Source organism: Odocoileus virginianus, chromosome 5 (assembly GCF_023699985.2).
Source record: "Odocoileus virginianus isolate 20LAN1187 ecotype Illinois chromosome 5, Ovbor_1.2, whole genome shotgun sequence".
NCBI classification, from domain to species: Eukaryota; Metazoa; Chordata; class Mammalia; order Artiodactyla; family Cervidae; genus Odocoileus; species Odocoileus virginianus.
Window position 1 is genome coordinate 10615511 of NC_069678.1, and position 26275 is coordinate 10641785.

The 26275-nt window shown below is 44.2% G+C and overlaps 1 protein-coding gene and 1 long non-coding RNA gene across 10 annotated transcripts; one reads left to right on the top strand and one right to left on the bottom strand.

Annotated features, from left to right (window-relative positions):
• The first annotated feature begins 109 nt into the window (after window positions 1-109).
• CHTOP (chromatin target of PRMT1) lies at window positions 110-9233 on the top strand. 6 transcript variants are annotated; one of them, XM_020890805.2, is made up of 7 exons: window positions 116-413; window positions 1544-1625; window positions 2942-3095; window positions 3707-3790; window positions 5584-5770; window positions 6600-6737; window positions 8389-9233. In XM_020890805.2, the coding sequence occupies exons 2-7, from the start codon at window positions 1561-1563 to the stop codon at window positions 8592-8594; spliced, it is 834 nt and encodes a 277-aa protein (XP_020746464.1). In that variant the 5' UTR covers window positions 116-413; window positions 1544-1560; the 3' UTR covers window positions 8595-9233. The 6 variants fall into 6 exon arrangements, with proteins under 6 accessions (XP_020746472.1, XP_070323468.1, XP_070323469.1 ...); XM_070467367.1 differs by lacking the exon at window positions 6600-6737 and having other exon boundaries at window positions 112-413; XM_020890808.2 differs by lacking the exon at window positions 3707-3790 and having other exon boundaries at window positions 119-413; window positions 5587-5770.
• On the bottom strand, window positions 2891-26241 carry LOC139035134 (uncharacterized). Of its 4 annotated transcripts, none has more exons than XR_011487664.1 (4): window positions 25964-26241; window positions 11912-12014; window positions 10844-11449; window positions 2891-10614 (listed from the first exon to the last, which is right to left on the bottom strand). It is a non-coding gene; the product is annotated as an uncharacterized lncRNA (long non-coding RNA). The 4 variants fall into 4 exon arrangements; XR_011487665.1 differs by having other exon boundaries at window positions 10844-10912; window positions 25964-26204; XR_011487663.1 differs by having other exon boundaries at window positions 2891-10912; window positions 25964-26204.
• Window positions 26242-26275: the final 34 nt, after the last annotated feature.

Below are 26275 nucleotides of genomic sequence, written 5' to 3' on the forward strand. Positions count from 1 at the left end.
CTCTCTAGGGCTCCGCCCTAATCCCAGCACAGGCGTGGCACAAATTTTCCCGCCCCTCTAGGAATGCGGCGGATCTGACGTCTGACGTAACTGCGTCGACGCCATTTTAGCCGGTCCCATTCCGCCCTAGGTGTGGCGGCCATTTTGTTTTCCACACGGAGCGGGAGTTGACGGCAGCGGCCGTGGTGAAAGGAAGGAAAGGGCAGGCCGGGTGAGCAGGCTGACCGGCCGACCGGACGACCAGCCAACAGCCACGAACCAACTTAGCAACCTACCGCTTAACACATCTAGCCAACCGCCCACCAAGTTAACCCGAGTCCCTCCACCGTCAACTCAGGTTTGGCCGGCCCCCGGCCCGCCTGCCGCAGCCGTGGTGGCAGCCCCGGGAGCAGCACTGGCGTCCGTTTCCTTCGGTACGTGTCTGTGGTGAGGAGGGCAAGAGTTTGGGGGGACCGAGGGGCCCGGCGGACGCGGAACAGGAGCTGGTGGGATGTGGAAGCAAATAGGGAGCCGGAGGCCCCGAAGGGGGCGGAGCCCATGAGAGGGAGGCGGGGGAGACCCCGAACTGGAGAACTCGCGGGATGGATGGAAAAGGTTGAAATTTGATAGGGATGAAAAAGGAACGTTGGCAAGTTGAGCTATGTTGGCGGTCCTGACAGAGGTTTGAGATGAAAGGAGAATTACACGACTTCAAGGAACGTTGGAAAGTAATGGCGATTTTAGGGTTAAATTTTGTGGCGCTCTCTCTGGGAGCGCATTCCCAAGGGAATGCCGGTGTAGGAAATCTTTCCTATTCCCTCCTTCCCCCAGGTCGCCAGGCCCTTGCTAATGCCCCTACTTGATTGCGAAATTGGTATATCTGTGTCATCTCTTTAGATCAGTAGTTCTCAGTTTTAGCTGCATGTGAGAAACAGCGAGGCAGACCTATTATCCCCTGCTATAAATGGCTCATCCCCAGACTTCACCATCAGAGATTGTGCTTGAAATGGGGTGGACCCAGGCTTCTGAGTGCTTTTGGTTTTGTTTTTTAAAGCTCCTTGCCTCCAAGGTTGAGAAGGACGGCTGTAGATGAAAAACCAGACTCTTAACAACACTTGCTTTGGGTCTGCCATTTTGGAGGCTTGGCAGATATTTTGTGTCCTGCGGCCTTGAAACTTAACCGTGTATGTGCTCGGTCGTGTCCTACTCTTGGCGACCCCACAGACTGTAGCCGGCCAGGCTCCTCTGTCCATGGAATTTTTCAGTCAAGAGTACTGGAGAGGTTTGTCGTTTTCCTACTTTAGGAGATTTTCCCGACCCTGGGATAGAACCCGTGTCTCCTGCATTGGCAGGAGAATTCTCTACTACTGCGCCATCTGGGAAGCCCCAAGAGTTTATTAGTTTGAAGTAACTACCTTCTGTTTTAAGTACCTGAAATGAGTTTTGGTGTGATGGTTGATAATCATCGATACAAGCCTTTTCATTCATTTTTGGGTCTTTGGGTTTTGTTGAAAAGAGATAGTCGCCATTCTGGTTTGCTCATTCTGCCCATTGTCCTTTGTAGATTCTCGGGATTTGAAGATGGCTGCACAGTCTGCACCGAAAGTTGTGCTAAAAAGCACCACCAAGATGTCTCTAAATGAGCGGTGAGGCAGCCAACAGCAACTTCAGCTCGTTCATAAGAAAACATTACTTAAATTGGCGCTGGGGTCCAATGCACAAAAGTCTGTTTTAAACTAAATACCAACAGAAGGCTACAGACCTCTGTTCTTAGTTGCATCGTATGTGGTACACAAAACAAATTGGGCGGTTGTTTCAAAACCCCTTATCAGTAGATTTTTATATTATGCTATCTGAAATATTTGTCTGGTGGGATGTATTTTAAAAAGACTCCTCACACCCTCCCTTTTCTTCACATATTTTTACGTTGATACAGGGGTGGTGCAGCTCGGTAGCATGACCCTGGCTGCAGTAGGCTTGCTGCCCAGTCCAAGGCCAGCAGTGTTGTGTCTGGCCTGTAAGAGGCAGGTAGCAAGCTAAGAATATGTCCAAAGGCCCTTGAATGTCATTCTTGGGCCTTGTAAGAGGCACTTGCTTTGCTCCATTTCACTTTCTTTCCATTCTGCTTTTAGTTTGTTTTTGTTTTCAGTTCTTTTACAGTTGAGTGTTCTCTTTCATCCCATTAAACTTAACTTGACAGGAGTAATAGTAGAGTGTCTTCACAAGCTCTTAGATGATTGAACTAACCTTTTCAGAAGTTATCACTTGGAGTCAGAAAAAATAATCATTTGATATTTTAAAAGTTACAGTATTTAACGGCACTTTTTGTCTGAGAGCTTTGTTGATTGAGTGCCTTTGACTGGTGAATTTATTAAGTTGGTATTAGACCACTAAATGATTTACTTATGTTTGTTTGTCTTTTCTGAAGCATATGTACTTCTCTTTATCCCTTAGGGTGTGTTACTCTGATTCTCCATATTTGCATATTACTAAGTGACCAAATACATGAGAAAATGTGATATGCTCTTACAATTTATGTGGGTATATCATTTCCATGGGCTTGAAGGTGCTCTTGTCCTTCTGTGTATTTGCCCGTAAAATAGCACCCTCCGGTCTCCTGAGGTTTTGGCTTGCTTTGTCCGTCTTTGAAACTACATCTTCTGTCTCTTGTCATCATATCTGCTTATTGCGTGTTTTTCATGCTTTCCACCTCTAAAAGCAGTTACCTGAGCCCTTGTTATCACTTTTGATTGAATGTGCTACACTTAGCTGCATTTCTGAGTTTCTGATTCTTGCAAGTTTGTGGAAGCAGAGGAGTCTTGAACCCACATCAGCATTGATCTAAGTGTACCACTTTAAGTTCGTGGGATCTGGAGCTCCTGGTCTAGCAAGCCATGAAAATGCCAATAAATGTTTTGTAATAAAGCTTTTATTTAAACATCCATTTTGTTCGACCTTGAAGCTTTACTAATATGCTGAAGAACAAACAGCCGATGCCAGTGAATATTCGGGCTTCGATGCAGCAACAGCAGCAGCTAGCCAGTGCCAGAAACAGAAGACTGGCCCAGCAGATGGAGAATAGACCCTCTGTCCAGGCAGCATTAAAACTTAAGCAGGTGAGAGAATGGGTCTTAATGCTCCAGAAGCAGCAGATCTCTGTCAGGCAGTCCACTGAGGCTGTCAGGACATGATGGATAATTATGAGGTGGCTCAGGGCAAAAGCTGAACTTCTCTGGAGGAGAGAGCAGCTCAGAGGATTCCCATTTGGGCAGGTACCAATAAGTAACTTTTTGTTGTCTTTCTCTTTTAGGGAGTTTGCCATCAATGTGGCCTGTTACTATGTTATCAATGAGTATTAATCTCTTGTTTTCTGATCCTTTGCCCTTAAGAATAGATTCACTGGCTTTTCCACAGAGAATTTTAGTTTCTGTTTTAGATGATCTTCAAAAGTCCTATAGTCCCCATTAAATTATTTACAATTTAGGAAAATGACTATATTCTTTCTTCCCTAGTACAGGGAATCTGAAAGTCCTCTTAGTCAAAGGTTTTCGGTGCTAAACAGTGGAAAGAGTAGGGTGACCCTCATCTCCACAGCACCTAAAGTCTTGTCAGTAAAATAGAACAACAGCACTGAGTAATTTAAGAGTTAGTGGGTTCTCTTTCAAATTTCCATTAAGAAATAATCCTATTCAGATCTGAAATAAAACCTGCTCTTTATTATTCATAGACTTTATATGCAAGTCCGGACAGTGGCTGTGGAAGGATATGTCCAAGCTGTGGCTGGGCGTCTGGAGGGCGGTGCCATGCAACTGTAAGGACTTTAACTGGAAGCACTGCATGGCTGTGCATAAAATCAGCAGTTAAATATAACACCCTTCCACCCCCACCCTGAACCATTGGGCTCATTGACCAAAAATAAACAAGGCCTTCTGCTTCAGCTACCTTAAGCCTTGGAGTGGCTGCATTCATCCCTGACTCAGGAAAGCAGTACAAGGCACCACTGTTTTCTAAGAGTAAATATTAAAAATTGCTGAAGACAAGTCTGACATATTCCAAAGGACATTTTAACAAGCTTTAAATACAGTCCGAGCAGAAAGTAGCCTCTAGAGCAGTGGTGTCCCGTAGAACTTTCTGCGATGATAGAAATGTTCTATCTATATCTGTGCTCTCCAGTACAGTAGCCACATGACTGTTGAGCACTCAAAATATGACCAGTGTGATTGAGGGGCTTAAATTTTTTAATTATTTATTTATTAAGTTTTTTTACTTGTAATTTAATAGCCACATGTGGCTGGTGGATACCTTAGCCTATAGCAAGCACAGCTCTAGAGTGGAAACTGGATGGTACAGCTGACATACTTCACCCTCTTAAGTCAGAGAATAAGGTTGGTGGCAAGTCAGGACTGGGAAGGGAGAAGAACTTCTAAGTACTGTATAGTCTCTCTGTAAAGCACAGATCTTGAGAGGATATACTTGGAATGACCAAACACAACAGACTTGTAGAATGAAGTCTTGACCTTGTGTCATTCAGAGCCCATCCCTCTGATAAGCAGTTTGTAATCTCATGCTAATAATAATAATTCACAGCACATGGTTGCAGTGAAAATCATTTGTAGTAACTTGGTGTGTAAAGCCTGAGAATACATAATTTATTTTCATTCATATTGACTTATGGCTTTTTAGGAGAGCAGGTTTGCTAGGGCTTTGGAAGGCTACACAGTCACCCATTCCTTTGAAGGAATTTAATTGTCTGAGATCTCATTTTCATGGTTTCTCTTTGAGGGACAGATTATTGAAAAATCTCTGGTCTATCCTTGTTCTCACATGTGACCCTGAGTTTTATGATTATAGCTCAACTCAATTCTAATGCAGGTTTGGCTGGATTTCTATGGAGATATATTTGAGTTATATGTGTATTATAAATTAAAGGTCATTATACTGACTTAATGGAGCTGTTTGCAAAGGAATTATCACTATTTAAGATATGTAAGGAAAGGAGATTTGACTTTTTTGTGTTTATTTACATCTTAAGGTAAAAAGTGGACCGTCTGGAGATAGATACTCAGAGGAAAAATGGACACACTGGCCTCTTTGACTGAGAAATCAAACTTGTTCTTATGTCACAAGAATTCACACGAACTTATAATTTAAATTTTGCCCAGAGTGTGATGAACTTCCTTTGGTGTTTGAGTAAGCCTTTGAAGAGAGTGGTAGTCCTTGGGCAGGTATGAATCAAGTCATATCATTGTCAACTTGTGGTTCAAAATCAGCAGAATCCACAATCTAAAATATAATGTTCTTATTAAAATTTTACATTCCAAGTAGTGGTATATGACTTCTATAGTCAAACTAGTGAGATAATTTGTGGTGATGCCAATTTCATGGAACCATACTCAAGCTTCTTAGAAGCTCTGGATCAAAATTCTGCTTTTCTTACACTGTGTTCTGAGGCAAAGGCTTGCTTCTGGTTTGGGATCCTTGACAGCAAGTGCAGGTTTATTTCCCACCACACAGACATCTCGCTTCTTTTTCTCTGCACTTTTAGTTGCTAAATCCCATTGGATTGCTTTTTTGATCTCAATTCCCTAACACCTTTTCTTCCAGAAGAGCTTAAAGCAGCGCCTGGGTAAGAGTAACATCCAGGCACGGTTAGGCCGACCCATAGGGTCCTTGGCCAGGGGAGCAATCGGAGGAAGAGGCCTGCCCATTATCCAGAGAGGCTTGCCCAGAGGAGGACTTCGTGGGGGACGTGCCACAAGAACCCTGCTTAGGGGCGGGATGTCGCTCCGAGGTCAGTGCTGTGTACCTGACAATTGTTCGGGACCCACCCCCTTCCCGTTTCTCTTGGGCTGCTATGGACACATTTGTTTAACATCTTTAAGCCTGAATTTGTATTAATATAATTAATAACTTTTGAAATCACGTATTTTTAATAGTGCTGCATGTCTTTTATCGATACCATTCCTTTTCTGATAATGTGCAATGGTGAGAGGCTATGACCTGCGTAACAACAGGTAATTCATGTCATCTCCATTCCATCTTAAAACACCCTGCTGCTGCTTGAATCAGAGCACATTCAAGTTCTAGAAATAAGTCAAATTAAGAAATCTATGGGTCTTTTGGCCTATATCTTAACTGATCATTCGTTCCTGGTTCTATTCTAGTGAAACACTGTTAAACCTGGGGGAAAAAAAAAGAGGGCAAGTTGACCCATAGCTCTTAATTATATGTTACATTTTGGGCACTGTTATACTGTTCCCTATATAGTTCTTGTCCCCTGCAAAAATGTACTGAGAGCAGGAATCATATCATTTATCTTTAAATCTTATCATAATGCTAGGCACCTCTCTGTGATTATTCAGTAGATACTTATTAATGTGTATACTTACTAATTGACTTAACTGCCAACTTCTTCCAAAAATGGATTTGTGGTCAGACTTGTTGAATTGATTGAATAAAGAGCAGCTTAATCTGTTCATACTCAGTGTGCAGCTTGCCCCACCCAACCTAAAAATTAACTGAATTAACTCTCATTTAACCCTCACCGCCTTCCTTTGGTTAGAATCTACTTTGTCTCTCTTGGATTTACCTGCATATACATTGTATGCCTCCTCTCCAAGGTCAAAACCTGCTCCGAGGTGGACGAGCCGTAGCTCCCCGAATGGGCTTAAGAAGAGGTGGTGTTCGAGGTCGTGGAGGTCCTGGGAGAGGGGGCCTAGGGCGTGGAGCTATGGGTCGTGGCGGAATCGGTGGTAGAGGTTAGTCAGCTACCAACTTCAGAGACTAGCTTCCCCTTATTTCTCTCCCTTCAAAACTCAGAGCCACCTTTCTGCACAGCTTCAAGTCATAGGCAGGCTTATTTGTTTGTCTTGTTTGTTTTATGAAACTGGCTTATTTTCTAAATACACATGCTGGTAGTGTGAAAGTCTGTCATGGGTTTTCCAAGAATAGTTAGGTATGTGTTACAGAACCAGATTATACGCAGTCTTCTTTCAGGTTCTTGCAAATTTAAATTGTATTATTAAAATGACAAGATGGTCAGTTAAGGGTTTTATCTTTTTCTGTCCCTACCCCACCACCACACAGCCCACCTCATAGCTCAAAACCCCACTTTGAGTCTAATAATAGAGAAGAGGGGGTTGAACAAAAGTAAAGCAGAGTTAAAGAAGATGGTAGACTTGAAGCTAGGTATTGACTCAGTTTGTGTCTATGCAAAACCAGAGATTTTTCCATCAAAGTAGAAAAAGCAAGATGTTATGGTGTCAGTTAATTAACTGACTCTTGTTGATAATCTTACCTCAAGACTTAGTGATACTTGTCTTGTGACCTCATGGCCCAGATTGGAAAAGAATTTTTAATGGTGTTGCTGCTGTTAATACCAAATCTCATGGGAGTTTTCTGGCTTAGAGCTTAGTGGAAAACTCCCAACAACACCTGTCCAGGAAAAAAATACATACATTCTTGTAGCCCCTGTGTATATTTGCTTTGGTCCTTTTAAAGTGTGTGGTGGGTCTTCCATAATTTATGACCTTGAAGTAGCCAGGGGATAATAACTGTTGAGAAAGGACATTTGATAACTTGATGGCTTGTTTTCTTCTCTCGCATTATATGTTGCTTGGCTTATTGAGTGAAGTGCAAGCTAGTTTGGGTTTCAGGATGAAATAGCATGTTCAAATTATCTTGACTTGGTTTCTGAGAGAGACATCACAAGGATTTTGTGGGGAGGAGTCTAAAGTAGCTTTTCAGAAAGCTGGGTATGTTTTGTTAAGTGAATTGAAACCACCTCTCAGATAACCATAATTGTTACAATGTGAATAGAATCAGGAGACAGAAATGGCTGGGACTACTCCAAGTGTTTTTTCCCAACTCCCTTAATTGTTCCTATGTCAGAATAACTCCTCAGTCTGCTGACATAGGATCAGCCAGCTCCTTAGGTTTGATAAATTTGAGGAGAGATGAGCTAATTTTTCTGAAGGATCGCCAATGAAGTTTAATTTGAAAACTGTCTAGCTTCACATCCCTGTTTCTCTGTGCCCTTTTTACTTCCTCCCTATCTTAGTAAATGGAGTTATCTATAATGTATTTGCATTTTAATTATAAACTTATAGTGAGTCAAATTTTTTAGTTTCTCCATTTTGAGAGAGATTAAAAAATTTTTAATTATCAGTTATTTTCCCTTTGATAGAATAAAAAAAATTAGCATTTAGAAATGAGCATGTAAGAAGGGATTCATTATGTGTGCTTTCCATGTGTTGCTTTCTACCCAGTGTGTTTCCTGTTTTTCCAGATTTCTCCTCTTTGCCCTGCCCTTCAGCCTTTCTCAGCTAGGCCCCTCTGCTCTGAGGGGCATTTACCATAGTACCCATTAAACATACTTGTAACTGTTTTCTTCTTTTTTCTTTGGGCCAGGTCGGGGTATGATAGGTCGGGGAAGAGGGGGCTTTGGCGGCAGAGGCCGAGGCCGTGGACGAGGGAGAGGTGCCCTTGCTCGCCCGGTACTGACCAAGGAGCAGCTGGACAACCAGTTGGATGCGTACATGTCGAAAACAAAAGGACACCTGGATGCTGAGTTGGATGCTTACATGGCTCAGACAGATCCAGAAACCAATGATTGAAGCGTGCCCACCCTCCTGTAAGACTCTTGTTCAAGTCACACATCTGTAAATAACCTTAAGATAACAGATGAGAAGAAAGCTGACGGATACTGAACGGACCTATCATAATAGGCTGTGGACTGACTTGCCACAAGTTTGTGCGTTTAGTGTGTTCCTTTTACTTTTTGATACTATGTTGTATGAAACCCTTTTTTTCCCCTCTGAGTGGGGTTTTGTTTTGTTTTGTTATTTGGTGGGGAGGGGTTTCCTTCACCCAGAATTTTCTTTGAACATGAATGTGTTAGCCTTGTGGCTAGTACACCTCCTTCCCCCATCTGCCTCCACTCATCTGTCATATGCTTTGACAGTCTTAACATTTCCTCTGCTTATTTTGGTGCCCCATGAAAAAGTCCCAGAAAGCCCACCAGTGTTCCACCTTAATGTCTAAGTTTCTGAGATAGAATTCTGTTTTACGTCATTTTTAATAGCCTCTTTAAAATGAGCCTCCAGAAAATCTGGAGCTCATAAATGCATTCTGCCACATTGATGTTTTAGTAAATTGGGAACATTGACATAGCTACAGGGCCACTTAACACGTTACACATGCTAGCAGTTCTGATTTAATTAAAGTTATTTACCGTGTACATTTGTACAACATAACCATCGTGCTGAGTTGGATATGTGCACTTTCTACCCTGGAATGAGATTTATAAACTTTTCCTCTTGGTTTTTCATCCTGCTGTAAGGGATGTTTTTGGGTTGGCTTAACATCCTACAAAAGAGGAGAAAGCCTTTTGGTTTGGCAGATGCCTTAGAAGGGAAAGGGCTGAAAATTGATGACCAATACCTGGTGGGAGGGGTCGAAGATAACCTTGCTAAAGTGCTGTTATCCTTTTGTTTATCCCAGACCAATCTTGGGCTTCTCCATTTGTTGACTTTGTTGACCCTCTCCTTACTCCCCATGAAGGTTTAAGTTCAACCATAGTCTGTCAACTCTTCAGTTTCAGTAGAATCTTTTGTTTCTGGTTCATCATAACAAGAAATTGTTCTCTCAAATCCAGCCAGGAATTTCTCTTTATTTGTTGGGCTCTTTGAAATGCTATGGCCACTATAACAATATTTCAATATACCCCTGTAGAGTTGTGAGTCTTTCATAGTTGTACTAAAATTCAGGGTGGGGAGGGTGTGAGTTTGGGGCAGAAAGTGAACAATTTCTCCTCTTTGAATAATCCCCAAGGCAAGATTAACCGTATGAAGTAAAGTACTAACTCATTTGGTACATAGAAAGCTCAAAGGCATTAAAATCTCAAAAGGCAATATCTGGTACTCCAGGACTGGTTTCCCTTTTCCCCAGTGCTGTTTAAGGGAAAAGAAGAACCTAACTACCTCCAACCAAACCAGTTACCATTGAGCTACTTAGTACCCTAAACTGTTGGGGAGGTTGTGTGTCGTTGCAGACTGGGAAGGAAATTTTGTTTGAGAAGTCCTGAATTTGAATCCTTTCTATATGACCTTGCCTATTTAACCTCTAGTTGGGGAAGCAAGTAGTCTAGTGGTAGAAAGGGAGAGTTTGAAAAGACCACATGGGGTTGGGAGAGAGGCATGTTGACATAACCAACCTGACCCAGTTTTGAAGTTCCTGTATTACAACTAAATGGAACGTAGGACTAAAGATCTTTAGCCCAGACACATGTTGATAACCTTAAATTGGAAAGAATAAAAAGATGTTTGTGTGGGCAAGGTTAATCTTAAAGATAGCTCCTTTTTTGCAGAGGTACTGATTGGCAGTGGGCAGGCTACCCTTGAGATCTTCACATTCAGGGCTTCCTGGACATGTTTGGGAGAAAGGGAGGGAGCTGCAAGGTGAGTGGGTTCCTTTACCCTCTTCAACCACACAGTTTGGTATGACCCAATCTCAGATCCCTCACCACGGTCCTTCCCAAATACTTTGAACTCAGCAGAAGATGACTAACAGGTATGTGTTCTTCAGGATATTTTTAAGTGTGTATCTTGGGTGCCGTCCTCTGTGAGCCACTGAGATCTGTGAGAAAAGGGGTGAAAGAAGCACAGGCATCCTGGGGGTGAAGGGCTGCTTTGTGGGCCCAGTGAAGCTGGGCAGTGAGGTGACCACTGGATCTTAAGCCCCCTTCCCTCTCTTCCTCTATATCCCTCTAACCACCACCACCCCCTTTTTTCTCCTCTTACCCCTTGAAAGAATTTCCAGTGTGAGCAAAGGAACTTCCCCACTAGTATGGGCCCTGCAGTCCCACCTGTTGCTCTCTGCAGTTCCAAATCTTGACTTAGTCCCACTTCTGCCAAACTCAGTCTTCAATGAGTGCCTAGGTGGAGTGGAGTGTGATAGTCAGCCTAGCTCCTGGGTCAGCCTTTTACTCATTCATCCGTCATCTGCCAAGGACTTCCAGACACGAACACATCATTTGTCAGGCATAGGGAGTACAGAGGAGAGATTGATAATGGATCATTAAAGTCACGGGAAAGTTTTACAGAGAAGGGGGAAGAATATTTGAAGGAGAGAACAATACAAAAAGGTACAGAGGTCTCAGATGTATGCCAGAGAAAGCATTCAGCAGTCCTTCATATTAGGATGGGAGACACAACTGACCAGACTGAGTAGCTTGGAGCCTAATTGTCTTGCTAAATGCCTTTGGCTTTATGATTTGGTGATGGGGAGTCATCGAGTTTAAGCAGGAACGTGCCATGGGGTGATTGACAGAACGGTGCAACAGGAAAAGGGGCTAAAGGGAGGAAGGCCGTGGAGTCTAGGGAACTGATGGGTCAGTCGGAAAAAAAAGCTGGCCTGAAGCCGGACCAGCCACATCCTCAGCAGTTATCTCGCCATCTGATGTCTGGGATTCCTGTCACATGAGAGAGGAGTCGGGGGTGACCTGAGCTACCACAGAGGGAAGGAATGAGACAACTCCTCTCCCTGGCCTGCTCTTGCTCTGTCTCCCTAGCGCCCTCATGTGGTGACACCATGTCTGATCTAAAGCCAGTGGAAGCGCTGCTGCCCAACCCAAGCTTCACCACAGGTACCCATTCCCCTTGGCCTCATACACTGGAAAGAACTAAGCATTCAGGCAAGAGAGGCTAGCAGAGGACAGGGATCCAGCCCCCATAAGCCCAAGTGGCAGCCCCTTTCTCCCGTCCCCAGGCCCCTTGGAGCCTTATCAGATGTACTGAAACCGAGCAGGGATCTGTGGGGCTCCCAGGCATGGAGGCATTTCTGTCCATTCCACAGGCAAGACTCCATGACCTCCCTTGCGTTCCAAAGGGCATATTCGAACAGTTAATGAAGGGAAGAATAGCCAAGAAATTACCTGAGTCATAATTGAGGGGAGAGGGGCTTCCCAGGTGGCTGACTGGTAAAGGATCCACCTGCCAAGGCAGGAGACGCAAGTTCAATCCCAGGGTCAGGAAGATCTGGAGGAGGACATGGCAACCCACTTCAGTATTCTTGCCAGAATAATCCAATGGCTAGAAAGAGCCTAGCAGGCTACAGTCCATGGGGTCCCAAAAAGAGACAGCCCGACTGAGCGCACACAAGATTAAAGGGACCAGAAAGACTCAAGATTAGTAGATACCACCTGACAGTACAAGCCCTACACACACACTAATCTTTTTCAGAGGCCCTACCTTTGAACCAGTTATTAAACCCTTCATCAAGGTCTCTGGAGGGGAGACACAGAAGCCCACTGGCCGCTTTACCTGGCAAAGCAATAAAGCTCTCCTTTTCTGCTTCACCCAAAACACTGGGATTTGATTCACTGGCACCAGTGTACAGGGAGGCCGAGCTTTTGGCAACAATACCCATCAGCAGTGAACAGCACCCAGACCAGCTCTGTAAGTGGGGCAGGCTTGGTGGGCGGCTCCTAGAAGGGGTCAAGGGGCCCAGAGAGGCTGGGACCTGGGAGGAGACCTTGTCTGGCCTGGCCTGGCCTCTGTGTCCCCTCTCCTGTCCATCCCACTTGTAACCCCAGGCCTCCCACTACCTCTCCCACTGATTGTCCAGGCAATGTGAAGAAGTCCAAGGGCACCCAATTTTCCACATCCCTGGGGACCTTTAAGAACTCACCTCTTGCTCCCTCTCCTTCCCCTCAAACACTCACCTATAGACACAGGTGTCACAGTAGGGGCATATCATCTCCTTTCTAATCCTGGACCTTCTCCAGGCAACACCTCCAGTCTCTTAATTAGGAAATCTCCATATCTCCAAACTCATGTTCTGTTTCTAACTTTTAGCTGGTAGCGCCAAGGGGAGAGGTGTTCGAGGGGCTGCCAGATGCCCTACACTCTTGCCTAAAAGGGCTTTCCGACCTCACCACACCCATTCTAGTGACTCACCCAGGCAGGATGACCCCCCCACCCCCCACCAAGGGTAGAATCTGAGACCCAGGATGGTTCTGGGACCTATGATGGTGGCAGCAATCTACCACCAACCACCAGACAGGGCCTCTTACTGTGTGAGCAGACCAGTAGACCTGGGGTATCTATGGCACCACAAAACCTCTTTAAAGGATTCTCTTGATTCCCCATTTAGTCTTGGTTTGATTTCTTTACCTTTTAGTGTAAGGTGATTATCAGTTTAAGATTTAAAAACATCTATGTGTTACCAAGTCCAAACTCACTCTGCTCACCACACAACAGGCCAACGAATCCAAGAGACAAGGTGTTGAGGCAAGGAGTATTACTTCAATCAGAAAGTTGGCCGACCAAGAAAATGGTAGATTAATGTCTCAAAATGACCATCTTGTCAGGGTCTGGATGCCAGGCTTTTAAAGAACCAAAGATGGAAGTTGTGAGGAGCTAAAGTCAAAAGGCAGAATAGAGAGGGAGAGGCACTGAGGAAGTAAAGTAAGACAGGTCTTCAGTTTTGCAAAACATCTCCCAGAAGGGCCAGGCTTTGGAAGGGGTGTGTTAATCTCTTCTTTTTTTTAGCCATTCACAGGTGAGCAGGGTCAGATTATCTCTCTATGAGCTGAACAAAGGCACTTTTAACAGGCAGAGGAGCAGGATCCTCTGAGGCACAACACTGTATATGACTATAACAACAACAGAAACAAAAAGCAAGTCAAAGAAATAGATCCAACATAGAGTCAGAATTGACTCTTTGAAACACGTGGTATGGTAGGGGCTGCTGCAGAGAGAAAGCCAATTCGGACTCCAAGTTGGGAAGTGCTTCTTTGACTTCCTTTTCATTGCTTTTGTTGTTACAATCATATGTAATAGCTTGCCTCAAAGGACCCTGCCCTTCTGCCTGACTATACTAAAGGGACTTCATTCGGCTCCTAGAGAGATAATTTGACCTTCAGTTCAGTCGCTCAGTCCTGTCCGACTCTGCGACCCCATGGACTGCAGCACGCCAGGCCTCCCTTGTCCATCACCAACTCCCGGAGCTTGCTCAAACTCATGTCCATTGAATCAGTGATACCATCCAAACATCTCTTCCTCTGTCATCCCCTTCTCCTGGCTTCAGTCTTATCCCAGCATCAAGGTCTTTTCCAATGAGTCAGTTCTTCACAACAGGTGACCAAAGTATTGGAGTTTCAGCTTCAGCATCAGTCCTTCCAATGAATATTCAGGACTGATTTCCTTTAGGATGGACTGGTTGGCTCTCCCTGCTGTCCAATGGACTCTCAAGTATAGTCGAAATCTCACATCCATACATGACTACTGGAAAAACCATAGCTTTGACTAGATGGACCTTTGTCAGCAAAGTGATGTCTCTGCTTTTTAATAGGCTGGCTAGGTAGGTCACAGCTTTTCTTCCAAGAAACAAGTGTCTTTTAATTTCATGGCTGCAGTTACAATCTGCAGTGATTTTTGAGCCTAAGAAAATAAAGTCACTGTTTCTATTGTTTCCACATCTATTAGCCATGAACCAGAGGCCATGATCTTTGTTTAAATATTGAGTTTTAAGCCAACTTTTTCACTCTCCTCTTTCACTTTCATCAAGAGGTTCTTTAGTTCTTCAATTTCTGCCATAAGAGTGGTGTCATCTCCATATCTGAAGTGAAGTGAAGTGAAGTTGCTCAGTTGTGTCCAACTCTTTACGACCCCATGGACTGTAGCCTACAAGGCTCCTCAGCCCATGGGATTTTCCAGGCAAGAATACTGGAGAGGGTTGCCATTTCCTTCTCCAGGGAATGTTCCTGATGCAGGGATCGAACCCGGGTCTCCCGCATTGTAGGCAGATGCTTTACCATCTGAGCTACCAGGGAAGCCCCCTGCATACCTGAGGTTATTGATATTTTTCCAAGCAATCTTGATTCCAGCTTGTGCTTCATCCAGCCCAGCATTTCACATGATGTACTCTGCATATAAGTTAAATAAACAGGGTGACAATATACAGCCTTGATGTACTTCTTTCCCGATTTGGAACCAGTCTGTTGTTTCATGTCCAGTTATAACTGCTGGTTCTTGACCTGCATACAGGTTTCTCAGGAGGTAGGTAAGGTGGTATGGTATTCCCATCTCTTTCAGAATTTTTCAGAGTTTGCTGTGATCCACCCAGTCAAAGACTTTGGCATAGTCGGTAAGCAGAAGTAGATGTTTTTCTGGAACTCTCTTGTTTTTTTGAGATCCAATGGATGTTGGCAATTTGGTCTCTGGTTCCTCTGCCTCTTCTAAAACCAGCTTGAACATCTGGAAGTTCACGGTTCGCGTACCATTGAAGCCTGGCTTGGAGAATTTTGGGCATTACTTTACTAGAGAGTGAGATGAGTACAATTGTGAGGTAGCTTGAACATTCTTTGGCATTGCCTTTCTTTGGGATTGGAGTGAAAACACCTTTTCCAATCCTGTGGCCACTGCTGAGTTTTCCAAATTTGCTGGCATATTGAGTGCAGCACTTTCACAGCATCATCTTTTAGGATTTGAAATAGCTCAAATGGAATTCCATCACCTCCACTAGCTTTGTTCATAGTGATGCTTCCTAAGGCCCACTTGACTTCACATTCCGGGATGTCTGGCTCTAGGTGAGTGATCACCTAGAGTGATCGTGGTTATCTGGGTCATGATCTTTTTTATATAGTTCTTCTGTGTATTCTTGCCACCTCTTCTTATTCTGACCTTGCCCACCTGTGAATAGAAGAGATTAACACACCCCTTCTAAAAACTGGTCATGCCCTTGAAGATGTTTTGCAAGACTGAAGACTCTTTCACCTTACTTCCCCACTGCCTCTCCCTCTCTCTTCTGCCTTTGACTTTCATTCCTCTTTGCTTCTTTCTCTCTAAGTCTACAAAAGATCCTGGCATCCAGACCTCAACAAGACGGTTATTTTGAGGCACTAGCTAGCCTCCCATCTTCTCTGTCAGTCAGTTCCCTAAATAAAGTCCCTTCCTTGTCTTAACCCCTCGTCTCTCAGATTTGTCAGCAAGCAGAACGAGCTTGAATGCAGGTAGTGGGGGTAGGGGTAGGTGTTAGGCCGCTCAGTCCTGTCTTACTCTTTTCGACCCCATGGACTGCAGCATGCCATGCTTTCGTGTCCATCACCAACTCCCACAGCTTGCTCAAACTCATGTCCATTGAATCAGTGATGCCATCCAGGCATCTCATCCTCTGTCCTCCCTTCTCCTCCTGCCTTCAATCTTTCCCAGCATCAGGATCTCTTCTGATGAATTGGCTCTTCTCATCAGGTGGCCAAAGTATTGGAGCTTCAACTTCAGCATCAGTCCTTCCAATGAATATTCAGGACTGATTTCATTTAGGATGGACTGTTTGATCTCCTTGCAGTCCAAAGGACCCTCAAGAGTCTTTTCCAATACCACAGTTCAAAAGCACCAATTCTTCAGTGCTCAGCCTTCTTTATGGTCCAACTCTCACATCCATACATGACCACTGGAAAAAACCATAGCTTTGACTAGATGGACCTTGGTCAGCAAAGTGATGTCTCTGCTTTTAAATATGCTGTCTAGGTTTGTCATAGCTATTCTCGAGAATCTCATGAACAGTATGAAAAGCTTTGTCATACTCCTTTGCCAATTTTGAACTAGTCCATTGTTTCATGTCCAGTTCTAACTTTTGCTTCTTGATCATTTGGTCCTGCAAGAGTCGTACATGACTTAGCAACTAAACAAGAGTGCCACGATGGGACTTACACAAGAAATATTATATATTTGGTCATCAGTCCCAGTTCCTGCCACAAGGTCCTAAAGTCCTTAGAATTTCCTGTGACTATGCTAAAGCTTTTGACTATGTGGATCACAACAAATAGTGGAAAATTCTTAAAGAGATGGGAATACCAGACCACCTTACCTGCCTCCTGAGAAACCTGTATGCAGGGCAAGAAGCAACAATTAGAACTGGACACAGAACAATGGACTGGTTCCAAATACTCCTTTCTGGAGTACCTCAAGGCTATATATTGTCACCCTGTTTATTTAACTTTTATGCAGAGTACATCATACAAAATGCCGGGCTGGATGAAGCACAAGCTGGAATCAAAATTGCTGGGAGAAATATCAATAACCTCAGATATGCAGATGATACCACCCTTATGGCAAAAAGCAAAGAAGAACTAAAGAGCCTTTTGATGAAAGTGAAAGAGGAGAGTGAAAAAGTTGGCTTAAAACTCAACATTCAGAAAACTAAGATCATGGCATCTGGTCCCATCACTTCATGGCCAACAGATGGGGAAACAATAGATACAGTGAGAGACTATATTTTCTTGGGCTTCAAAATCACTGCAGATGGTGACTGCAGCCATGAAATTAAAAGATGCTTGTTCCTTGGAAGAAAAGCTATGGCCAACCTAGACAGCATATTAAAAAGCAGAGACATCACTTTGCTGACAAAGGTCCATCTAGTCAAAGCTATCGTTTTTTCCAGTGGTCATGTATGGATGTGAGAGTTGGGCCATAAAGAAGGCTGAACACTGAAGAACTGGTGCTTTTGAACCATGGTGTTGGAGAAGACTCTTGAGGGTTCCTTGGACTGCAAGGAGATCAAACCAGTCCATCCTAAATGAAATCAGTCCTGAATATACATTGGAAGGACTGATGCTGAAGCTGAAGCTCCAATACTTTGGCCACCTGATGAGAAGAGTCAACTCATTAGAAGAGATCCTGATGCTAGGAAAGACTGAAGGCAGGAGGAAAAGGGGAGGACAGAGGATGAGATGCCTGGATGGCATCACTGACTCAATGGACATGAATTTGAGCAAGCTCCAGGAAATGGGGAAGGACAGGGAAGCTGGACACAACTGACGGACTGAACAACAACAACAAAGTCTAATAAAGATGGCTTTTTTTATGTGAATAAGGTGGCTTTTTGAAAGCTCCAAGTAATCTAAGGGGGTGGACTGGGGCTGGTTGCCAGGGCAATCAATCAAATCATTAAAGCCTTGGAACTTTCATTCCCTTCCCCAGACCTCTACAGAGGGGAGAGGGGCTGGAGATTGAGTTTTGTTAATGAAGTGATTTGGACTGGACAGGGAAGCCAGATGTGCTGCAGTCCATGAGGTAGAAAAGTCAGATACAACTGAGCGACTGAACAACAACAACGAAAGGATAGTGGTTGGTTGCCAGGAGAACCAACCTGGTAATTAGAGGGATGGAACTTTCAGTCCTACTCCCCAACCTCCACGGAGGGGAGAAGGGCTGGAGGTTGCCTATTCATCACCAAAGGCCAATCATTCATGTGTATGTACTGAAAATTTCCTAAAAACCAGAAGCGCTCTTGGTTCTAAGAGTTTACAGCTGATGAGCACATGGAGATTTGGGGAGAATGTCATGCCTGAAGAAGGCATGGAAGCGTCGTACTCTTTCCAACAAAATACGCTTGAGTTCTTCGGCAGGAACTAAGGCCCCCACCCAAGTGGAGAATGGGGACTTCAGGCTGAGTGCAAGATTCTAGGAACACCGCACTATCACCACCAAGCGATTAGAAGAAAGTCTGCACACAGCAGAATGTAGACTCCTAACCCCTCCCCAGATGATTCTCCCCTTAAAAACCTTCATGGTCAAACCAGAATCCTCAGAGTTAGTTTTTGGATGCAAGTTCGCCATCTCCCCATGTTGCCAGCCACCAAAATAAAGCAAGCCTTCCGTTCCTACCATCATTTGTCTCCAATATTGGCTTTTGAGTGGCAAGCAGCCAAACCTGAGTTCCGCCAGGAGGGGGTCGTGGGAATCTCTGACTTAGAGCCAGTCTGTCAAAAGTACAGGTAAACCTGAGCTAGCCTAGAGGCTGGTGTCTAAAGTGGAAAAATTTGGGTGGGGGTTGCTGGTGGCAGTTATAGGACAGTCCTTAACCTGCTGTGGACCAAAAATGCCCTACCTTTTCAGTAAGCAAGTGATGTTGAGGCTAGCCATCAAGCATCTCCCAGCCACTTCAGCTGCCCCAAGGATGCACCGTGAGGGGATTCAGGATGGAGAAAAACAGGATATTTGCCCTATCCTTTGATAACTAAGGAGCATGGGAATAGTTTCCACCTTTTTTTGTTGTTGTTTTTTGACTGCCCTCCTGCCCTGTGGTATCTTAGTTCCCCAAGGAACTAAGGTATCTTAGTTCCAGGAATGGAACCCATGCTCCCTGCAGTGGAAGTGCAGAGTCTTAACCACTGGACTGCTGGGAAGTCCCTCAAAGGAATTATTTCAATAAGCCCAGACTCTTGCTTCTTCCCATACATAGAAAAGTGCTAGGGCTTCCCTGGTGGCTCAGTAGTAAAGAATCCGCCTGCCAATGCAGGAGACACAGGTTCAATCCCTGGTCCAAGAAGATCCCACCTGCTGCAGGGCAACTAAGCCAGTGCAGATGACAGCTACTGAGCCTGTGCTCTGGAGCCCAGTCATGTGTGATTCTTTGCATCCCTCTGGGTTGTATTCTGCCAGGCTCCTCACTCCGTGGGATTCTCCAGGCAAGAATACTGGAATGGGTTGCCATGCCCTCCTCCTGGGAATCTCCCTGACCCAGGGATTGAACCCAAGTCTACTGCATTGCAGGCAGATTCCTTACCTACTGAACCACCTGAGAAGGTAACTGACCACACACCCAACAACTGGATTGATTTTTAAAACTAGCATACCACAATGCCTATGATAGAAAAACATTTGATTTACATGCAGGTGTCCTGGGTTCTATAGCCCAGGTTCCACAGCTACTGAAGCCTGAGCCTCCCAGGAGAGGACACTGTACTGAACAAAAAAAAAGACCCTGTAGGACCTACTCCTGACACACCCCTCCCCCTACTTCCTCTGCCTGCCTCTTCCTCGTAAAACTTGTAGTCTCCCAGGCCTCCCCTGGGTCACAAAATCCTGGCTCAAGAATTGAGTGAAGGAATTTCCTGGCAGGCAATTCCTTAGGACTCTGTGCTTTTAATGACAAGGGCACAAGTTCAATCCCTGGTGAGGGAACTAAGATCTTGCAATCCATGTAGCATGGCCAAAGTAAATAAATAAACAGTACAACAACTCTAAACATTTAAAAAAAAAAAAGAGTGAAAAGATGTGAACATGTAGGGACAAAATACAGGAGTTGGGCCAGGAGAACTGCTAAGAATTTAAACAGTAAATCAGCCATATGGTAATCACAGAATCTTAAGTTTCCCCCTAAAATGCCTAGATAAAAGTATCTGATGGAAATTTCCTGAGCTGTTTTACAGATGCCAAAATTCCCACCAAGTGGAAATAATTAATTACTTGATGACTATGAGACTGTAGTCGCCAGACCAACTAGAGCATGATGACTTGATATGTTAACCCCTGAGACACTACCCTATTACCTTACGATCAGTCAGTCAGAGGAACTGTGCACAACCTGCAACTCCCCTCACTCATTTTCTCTTTAAAAACTCTTCCCTGAGACCCCCTGGGGAGTTCAGGTCTTTTGAGAATGACATGAGTTTGAGTGAACTCCGGGAGTTGGTGATGGACAGGGATGCCTGGCATGCTGCAATTCATGGGGTCGCAAAGAGTCGAACACAGCTGAGCGACTGAACTGAACTGAAGTGAACATCTCATTCTTCTTGCGTGGCCCTGCAATAAACCTTGCTCTGCTCCCAAGTTGGTGAAGTTTCGGCCTCACTGTTCATCAGGCACAGGAACTTGGATCTGACCACAGCTGCGCTGCCTGAGCCACAGCAGCACCCAGCATAGCCCGGTGCAGAGAGTTCTTGTGCACGTGCCCCCAGAACCATCTGCAGGTATCCAGCAAGAGGGGGCAAGTCAGCTTAAGCACTGTCCAGGGATGCAAGTTCAAACCAATCCTAAAGGAAAGTCAGCTCTTTAGGATTCAAGTCAATCCTAAAGGAAATCAACCCTGAATATTCATTGGAAGGACTGATGCTGAAGTTGACACTCCAATACTTTGGCCACCAGATGCAAAGAGCTGACTCATTGGAAAAGACCCTGATGCTGGGAAAGACTGAAGACAGGAGAAGAAGGGAACAACAAAGGATGAGATGGTTAGATAGCATCACTGACTCAATGGACATGAATCTGAGCAAGCTCCGGGAGATGGTGAAGGACAGGAAGCCTGGTGTGCTGCAGTCCATGGGGCCACAAAGAGTCAGACACGACTAAGCAACTGAACAAAAACAAGGGGCTGGGGAGCTCAGGAACAGAAGAAACAGGGAGTTTTTATGACTCTCATTTCCTTCAGCCTCTGGGGGAAAGCCAAGGACTAGGAGATCACCGCTATGTGATACGGGCACAGGGCGGGAGGAGTGGGGTTTGTGGTGAGAACTGTGTGCCACTATCCCTGGAATTTGACAAGTGTTTAGAGGATGAATAATTGAACCAGCACCAGCTTTCAACCTGTTATCAAACTTCAGGGTTTCTGGAAGACACTTGCCCAGTCTCCTTCACAGAGCTGTCCAAGGAATCAAGAAAACATGGATTCTCAAGTCCCTTTCAGCACTTATTTTCTCTGAGCAGGGTTATTATGTAATCCGACTGATATTTTAGAATGCAGGCTGACCTGGAAGATAGAGAGACTAGAAGCAAGAAGATCAGTCAGGAGGCTGATACAATGTCCTCATGAGATATAAGAGCTAGCTCAAAAAAAAAAAAAATTGCTAACTCAAGGTGATAAGGAGTGAAAAAGAAAGCATAAAAACAAAATACAGAGTGATTTTCCTCAGAGAACCAGCCTTTGAAGTAGAATTCCTAGATAAGATAGTTATATTAAAAAAATTATTTGTTGTTTATCTGAAATCCTAATTTACCTAGTGTCCCAGAGTTTTTTGTTCTGTTTTCTAAATCTGGCGACATTACTTTGAAGAGGTATCTGAAAGGACTGTGGCCTAACGGGGGCTTCCTGTCTAGACAGGGGCCACCCACCTCTTTTCCAGCCAAGGCCAGTCCCTGCTCTCTGTCCCCAGCACAGGACCCAAGGACTTGACCTTTTTTCCTTTCCTCTTCAACACGCACACTGCTTTATCCCCTGGGCTTCCTTTACTGAAAGCCGGCTGTTGTTGCCCTAGCTACCCACTTCTTTGCCGCTTACTCCCAAAATAAGACCCCAGCCTCTCCTGAGAGTTTTACCTCTAACCACTAGAGGGAACAATACAGAGAAACAAACGCAAAGAACAACAAAAAGTGTATTAGGTTTTAAAAGTTGCCATGGTTTGGGCCGCAGGTTTGCAGCTGCTGACCACCACTCTCCCACAATGATTTAAACACCTTTATTCCTGAGGACAAAGTTGTCAATGAAAAATATTAATCAATGGTCAATCCAAGAAAGAACTGGAAAATTTTATTCGAACCTATCTAGGAATTGTAAGCTGGAGACAGTCTTTCAGAAAACTCTGAGGACTGTTCCAAAAAGCTCAGGGGGAAGGCTTAGAACTTATGTGATTTTTGACAAAGGGGTACAGTTTTAGTGCTTGTCTAACTATGGGAAGATGCAAGAAACTGAGTTCATAAAATTTTCTCCTGAAAATATGGAACTAAGGGCCAGTTCTCCCAGTTTTCCCAGAGCACAAAATACCTCATCCTTATCCTGAATTCCTTTCTGGATGTACTGTAGATCACTGACCACAGTGGCTAATGACTTGATTCTTCTAGAACTGGGTAGTGGGCAACATCCTTTATTTTCCAGTCCTCTACAAAGGTGCGTATAGTTATGGTTTTTTCAGTAGTCATGTATGGGTGTTAAGAGTTGGACCATAAAGAAGGCTATTCATTCCCAGGTCAGGCAAGGAATTCATTGATGGGCCATTCAAGATGCTGTTACTGGACCAGGCCCCTGTTAACAGTATCCAAAAGCCTCTGGACCGTCTGTCTTACTAGTCTGTTATGGCCTGGATAATGTTTCCCTCTTGTTTCTTTCATATCTAGAGTTATGCTATACAATTTTTTTTACAATTTTTTATCTTCTAGAACTATACCTTTGGTCAATTGCTTCAAGTTGCCTAGCTGTCACTTTTTTTTTTTTTTTTAGTTGTCACTATTTTTATTGGCAGCTTAGTCACACATTTGGTAATGGAAGAAACAGTAATCTTGTAAAATAGGCAGAATACAAGTAAGATAGCTAGTAATATTAATTAGGTCCTAAGTAAGCATTTAAGCTAAGAACTTTCATTAGGTATCTCTGCAGGTGATCTGACTTAGTCTGTCCTGCAACAATTGCTAGCTTTAAGGGAATGATATATTGGTATTGTACATAAAGTTTACCAAAGATATCTGCACATACAAGGCGAGTGGTGAGTCATCTGATGCCTTACAGAAATGAGAAAGAAATGTAATCTTCTAAGGAGTTACAAGGCTGGTGTCAGAAGAAGAAAAATTTATGGTTGAGCAGCTGTTTCTGACATTGGAATGATCTGGTTAACTCATAATACAGACACACACAGAACACAAGAGTGAAGAGAAGAGGCCCACGGGACTTCCCTGGTGTCCTGCAGTTAAGACTTTGTGCTTCCACTGCAGAGGGTACGGGTTTGATCCCTGGTCAGAGAATTAAAGTGCAAGTGTTAGTTGCTCTGTCATGTCCATCTCTTTAGAACCCCATGGACTGTAGCCTGCCAGGCTCCTCTATGTCCATGGAATTCTCCAGTCAAGAATACTGGAGTGGGTAGTCATTCCCTCCTCCAGGGATCTTCCTGACCCAGTGATCAAACCCATGGATCCTACATCTCCTGTATTGGCAGGCAGATTCTTTACCACTAGCACCACCTGGGGGAGAAGGCAATGGCACCCCACTCCAGTACTCTTGCCTGGAAAATCGCATGGATGGAGGAGCTTGGTGGGCTGCAGTCCATGGGGTCGCTAAGAGTAGGATATGACTGAGCAACTTCACTTTCACTTTTCACTTTCATGCATTGGAGAAGGAAATGGCAACCCACTCCAGTGTCCTCGCCTGGAGAATCCCGGGGACGGGGGAGCCTGGTGGGCTGCCATCTATGGGGTAGCACAGAGTCGGACATGACTGAAGCAACTTAGCAGCAGCAGCACCACCACCACCACATGGGAAGCACATGGCTGTAAGAGTTGGACCATAAAGAAGTTTGAGTGCTGAAGAAAAGATGTTTTGGAATTGTAGTACTGGAAAATACTCTTGAGAGTCCTTTAGACTGCAAAGAGATCAAACCAGTCCATCCTAAAGGAAATCAACCTTGAATATTCATTGGAAGGACTGATGCTAAAGTCAAAGCTCCAATACTTTGGCTGCCTGATGCAATGAGCTAACTCATTGGACAAGATCGTGATGCTGAAAAAGACCAAAGACAAAAGAAGGGGTTGGCAGAAGATGGATGGTTAAATAGCATCACCAACTCAATGGACATGAATTTGAGCAAATTCCAGGAAATAGTGAAGGACAGAGGAGTCTGTGCTTTAGACCATGGGGTCACAAAGAGTCAGACATGACTGAGTAACAACAATAATAGGGAACTAAAATCTGGCAAGCCATGAGATGTGGACAAAAAAAGACTTTCGGGATCTTTTCCTAGGCCAGGGATTAAACCCAGGTCCTTGGCAGTGAAAGCACACAATCCTAACCACTGTACCACCGGGGAATTCCCAAGCAGTTTTCTTGTCTTAAAATAGGAACTTTATTTCATCAAATCTCAAGACTGAATATTTTGATGCCCATTTTTTTGTGAGCCACTGGAACACATTAGGATTTTAGAGATAGAGGGTTGTGCCTCTTGTTGAGAGTTCAACAAGAGATGTAAACTCTCTGGAAAGCCATGAAAAACAAAAGTAAGGAAACTTTTTGAGGGTAGAAAAAAATACAAATATGGAAACATGCAGGTTAAATTTTTTTCCCTGTGGCAAAATCTATATTACATAAAAATTAGCACTTTAATCATTTTTAAGTGTAAGGTTCAGTGGCATTGAGTAAACTCACATTATTGTGAAACTATCACCACTACTCATCTCTAGAACTAAAAGCTATGACAAACCTAGACAGCATATTAAAAAGCAGAGACATTACTTTGCCAACAAAGGTCTGTCTAGTCAAAGCTATGGTTTTTCCAGTAGTCAAGGATGGATGTGAGGGTTGGAAGGGCTCCAAAGAATTGATGCTTTTGAATTGTGGTGTTGGAGAAGACTCTTGAGAGTCCCTTAGACAGCAAGAAGATCAACGCAGTCAATCTTACAGGATATCAATCCTAAACATTCATTGGAAGGACCAATGCTGAAGTTCCAATACTTTGGCCACCTGATGCAAAGAGCTGACTCACTAGAAAAGACCCTGATGCTGGGAAAGATTGAAGCTGGAGGAGAAGGAGTCAACAGAGGATGAGATGGTTGAATGGCATCACTGACTCAATGGACATGACTTTGAGCAAGCTCTGGGAGATGGTGATGGACAGGGAAGCCTGGCATGCTGCAATCCATGGGGTCACAAAGAGTCAGACACGACTGAGCAGCTGAACAACAACAAATACTGAAACTGTATCTGTTGAGCAACAAACCCCCATTCCCCTCATCCCCTGACAACACTGTTCTGATAAGACAAAACCACATTTTAGCTCCACGAATTTGACTGCTATAGGTACTTCATATAAGCAGGACTATTAAATATTTGATCTTCTGGGTCTGGCTTATCTCACTTAGCATAATGTCTTCACATTTAACCCATATCATAGCACACACCAGAATTTCGTTCCTTCTTAAGGCTGAATGATATTCAGATTCAGTTTTGTATATATTTTAGTGCCAATAAAAATACACTTAAATTTAGAAATATACTATGACTATCATTAGGATTTCCCACAAAATTAACATGGGAAAGCTATGAACAATAGGGTATGTAAGCAATTATTCTTCAACATTGGAGAAAATAAAAAGTACCACTCCCAAAACACTTCCTTTGGAATTCCTTGGTGGCTACGACAGTAAAGCGTCTGCCTACAATGCGGGAGACCCAGGTTCAATCCCTGGGTCGGGAAGATCTCCTGGAGAAGGAAATAGCAACTCACTTCAATATTCTTGCCTGGAAAATCCCATGGACGGAAGAGCCTGGTAGGCTACAGTCCTTTGGGTCGCAAAGAATCGGACACGACTGCGCGACTTCACTTTCACTTTCAGCTCTTGAAGTCTGGAAACTTTCTCAACCAGTCACTTCAAAGCCTGAGAACTACAACTCCCAGTAGCTCTAGGTACTGTCCCTTCCCTTCTCTCCGTCCCGCCCCGCCCCTCTGGCTCCAGAGACTGCATTTCCCAGAAACCCCTGGCAGGGTCGGAGACGGCACTCCCCGGGCGCCCCCTGGCGGCGCACTTTGGTGCGGCTT

Excerpts from the sequence above, each read along its gene's own strand:
- CHTOP (XM_020890805.2), top strand. The coding sequence starts at position 1,561 with ATGGCTGCACAGTCTGCACCGAAAGTTGTGCTAAAAAGCACCACCAAG. Across the intron at positions 3,096-3,706 it reads CAGCATTAAAACTTAAGCAG|ACTTTATATGCAAGTCCGGA; the intron begins GTGAGAGAATGG and ends TATTATTCATAG. Across the intron at positions 3,791-5,583 it reads GAGGGCGGTGCCATGCAACT|AAGAGCTTAAAGCAGCGCCT; the intron begins GTAAGGACTTTA and ends CTTTTCTTCCAG.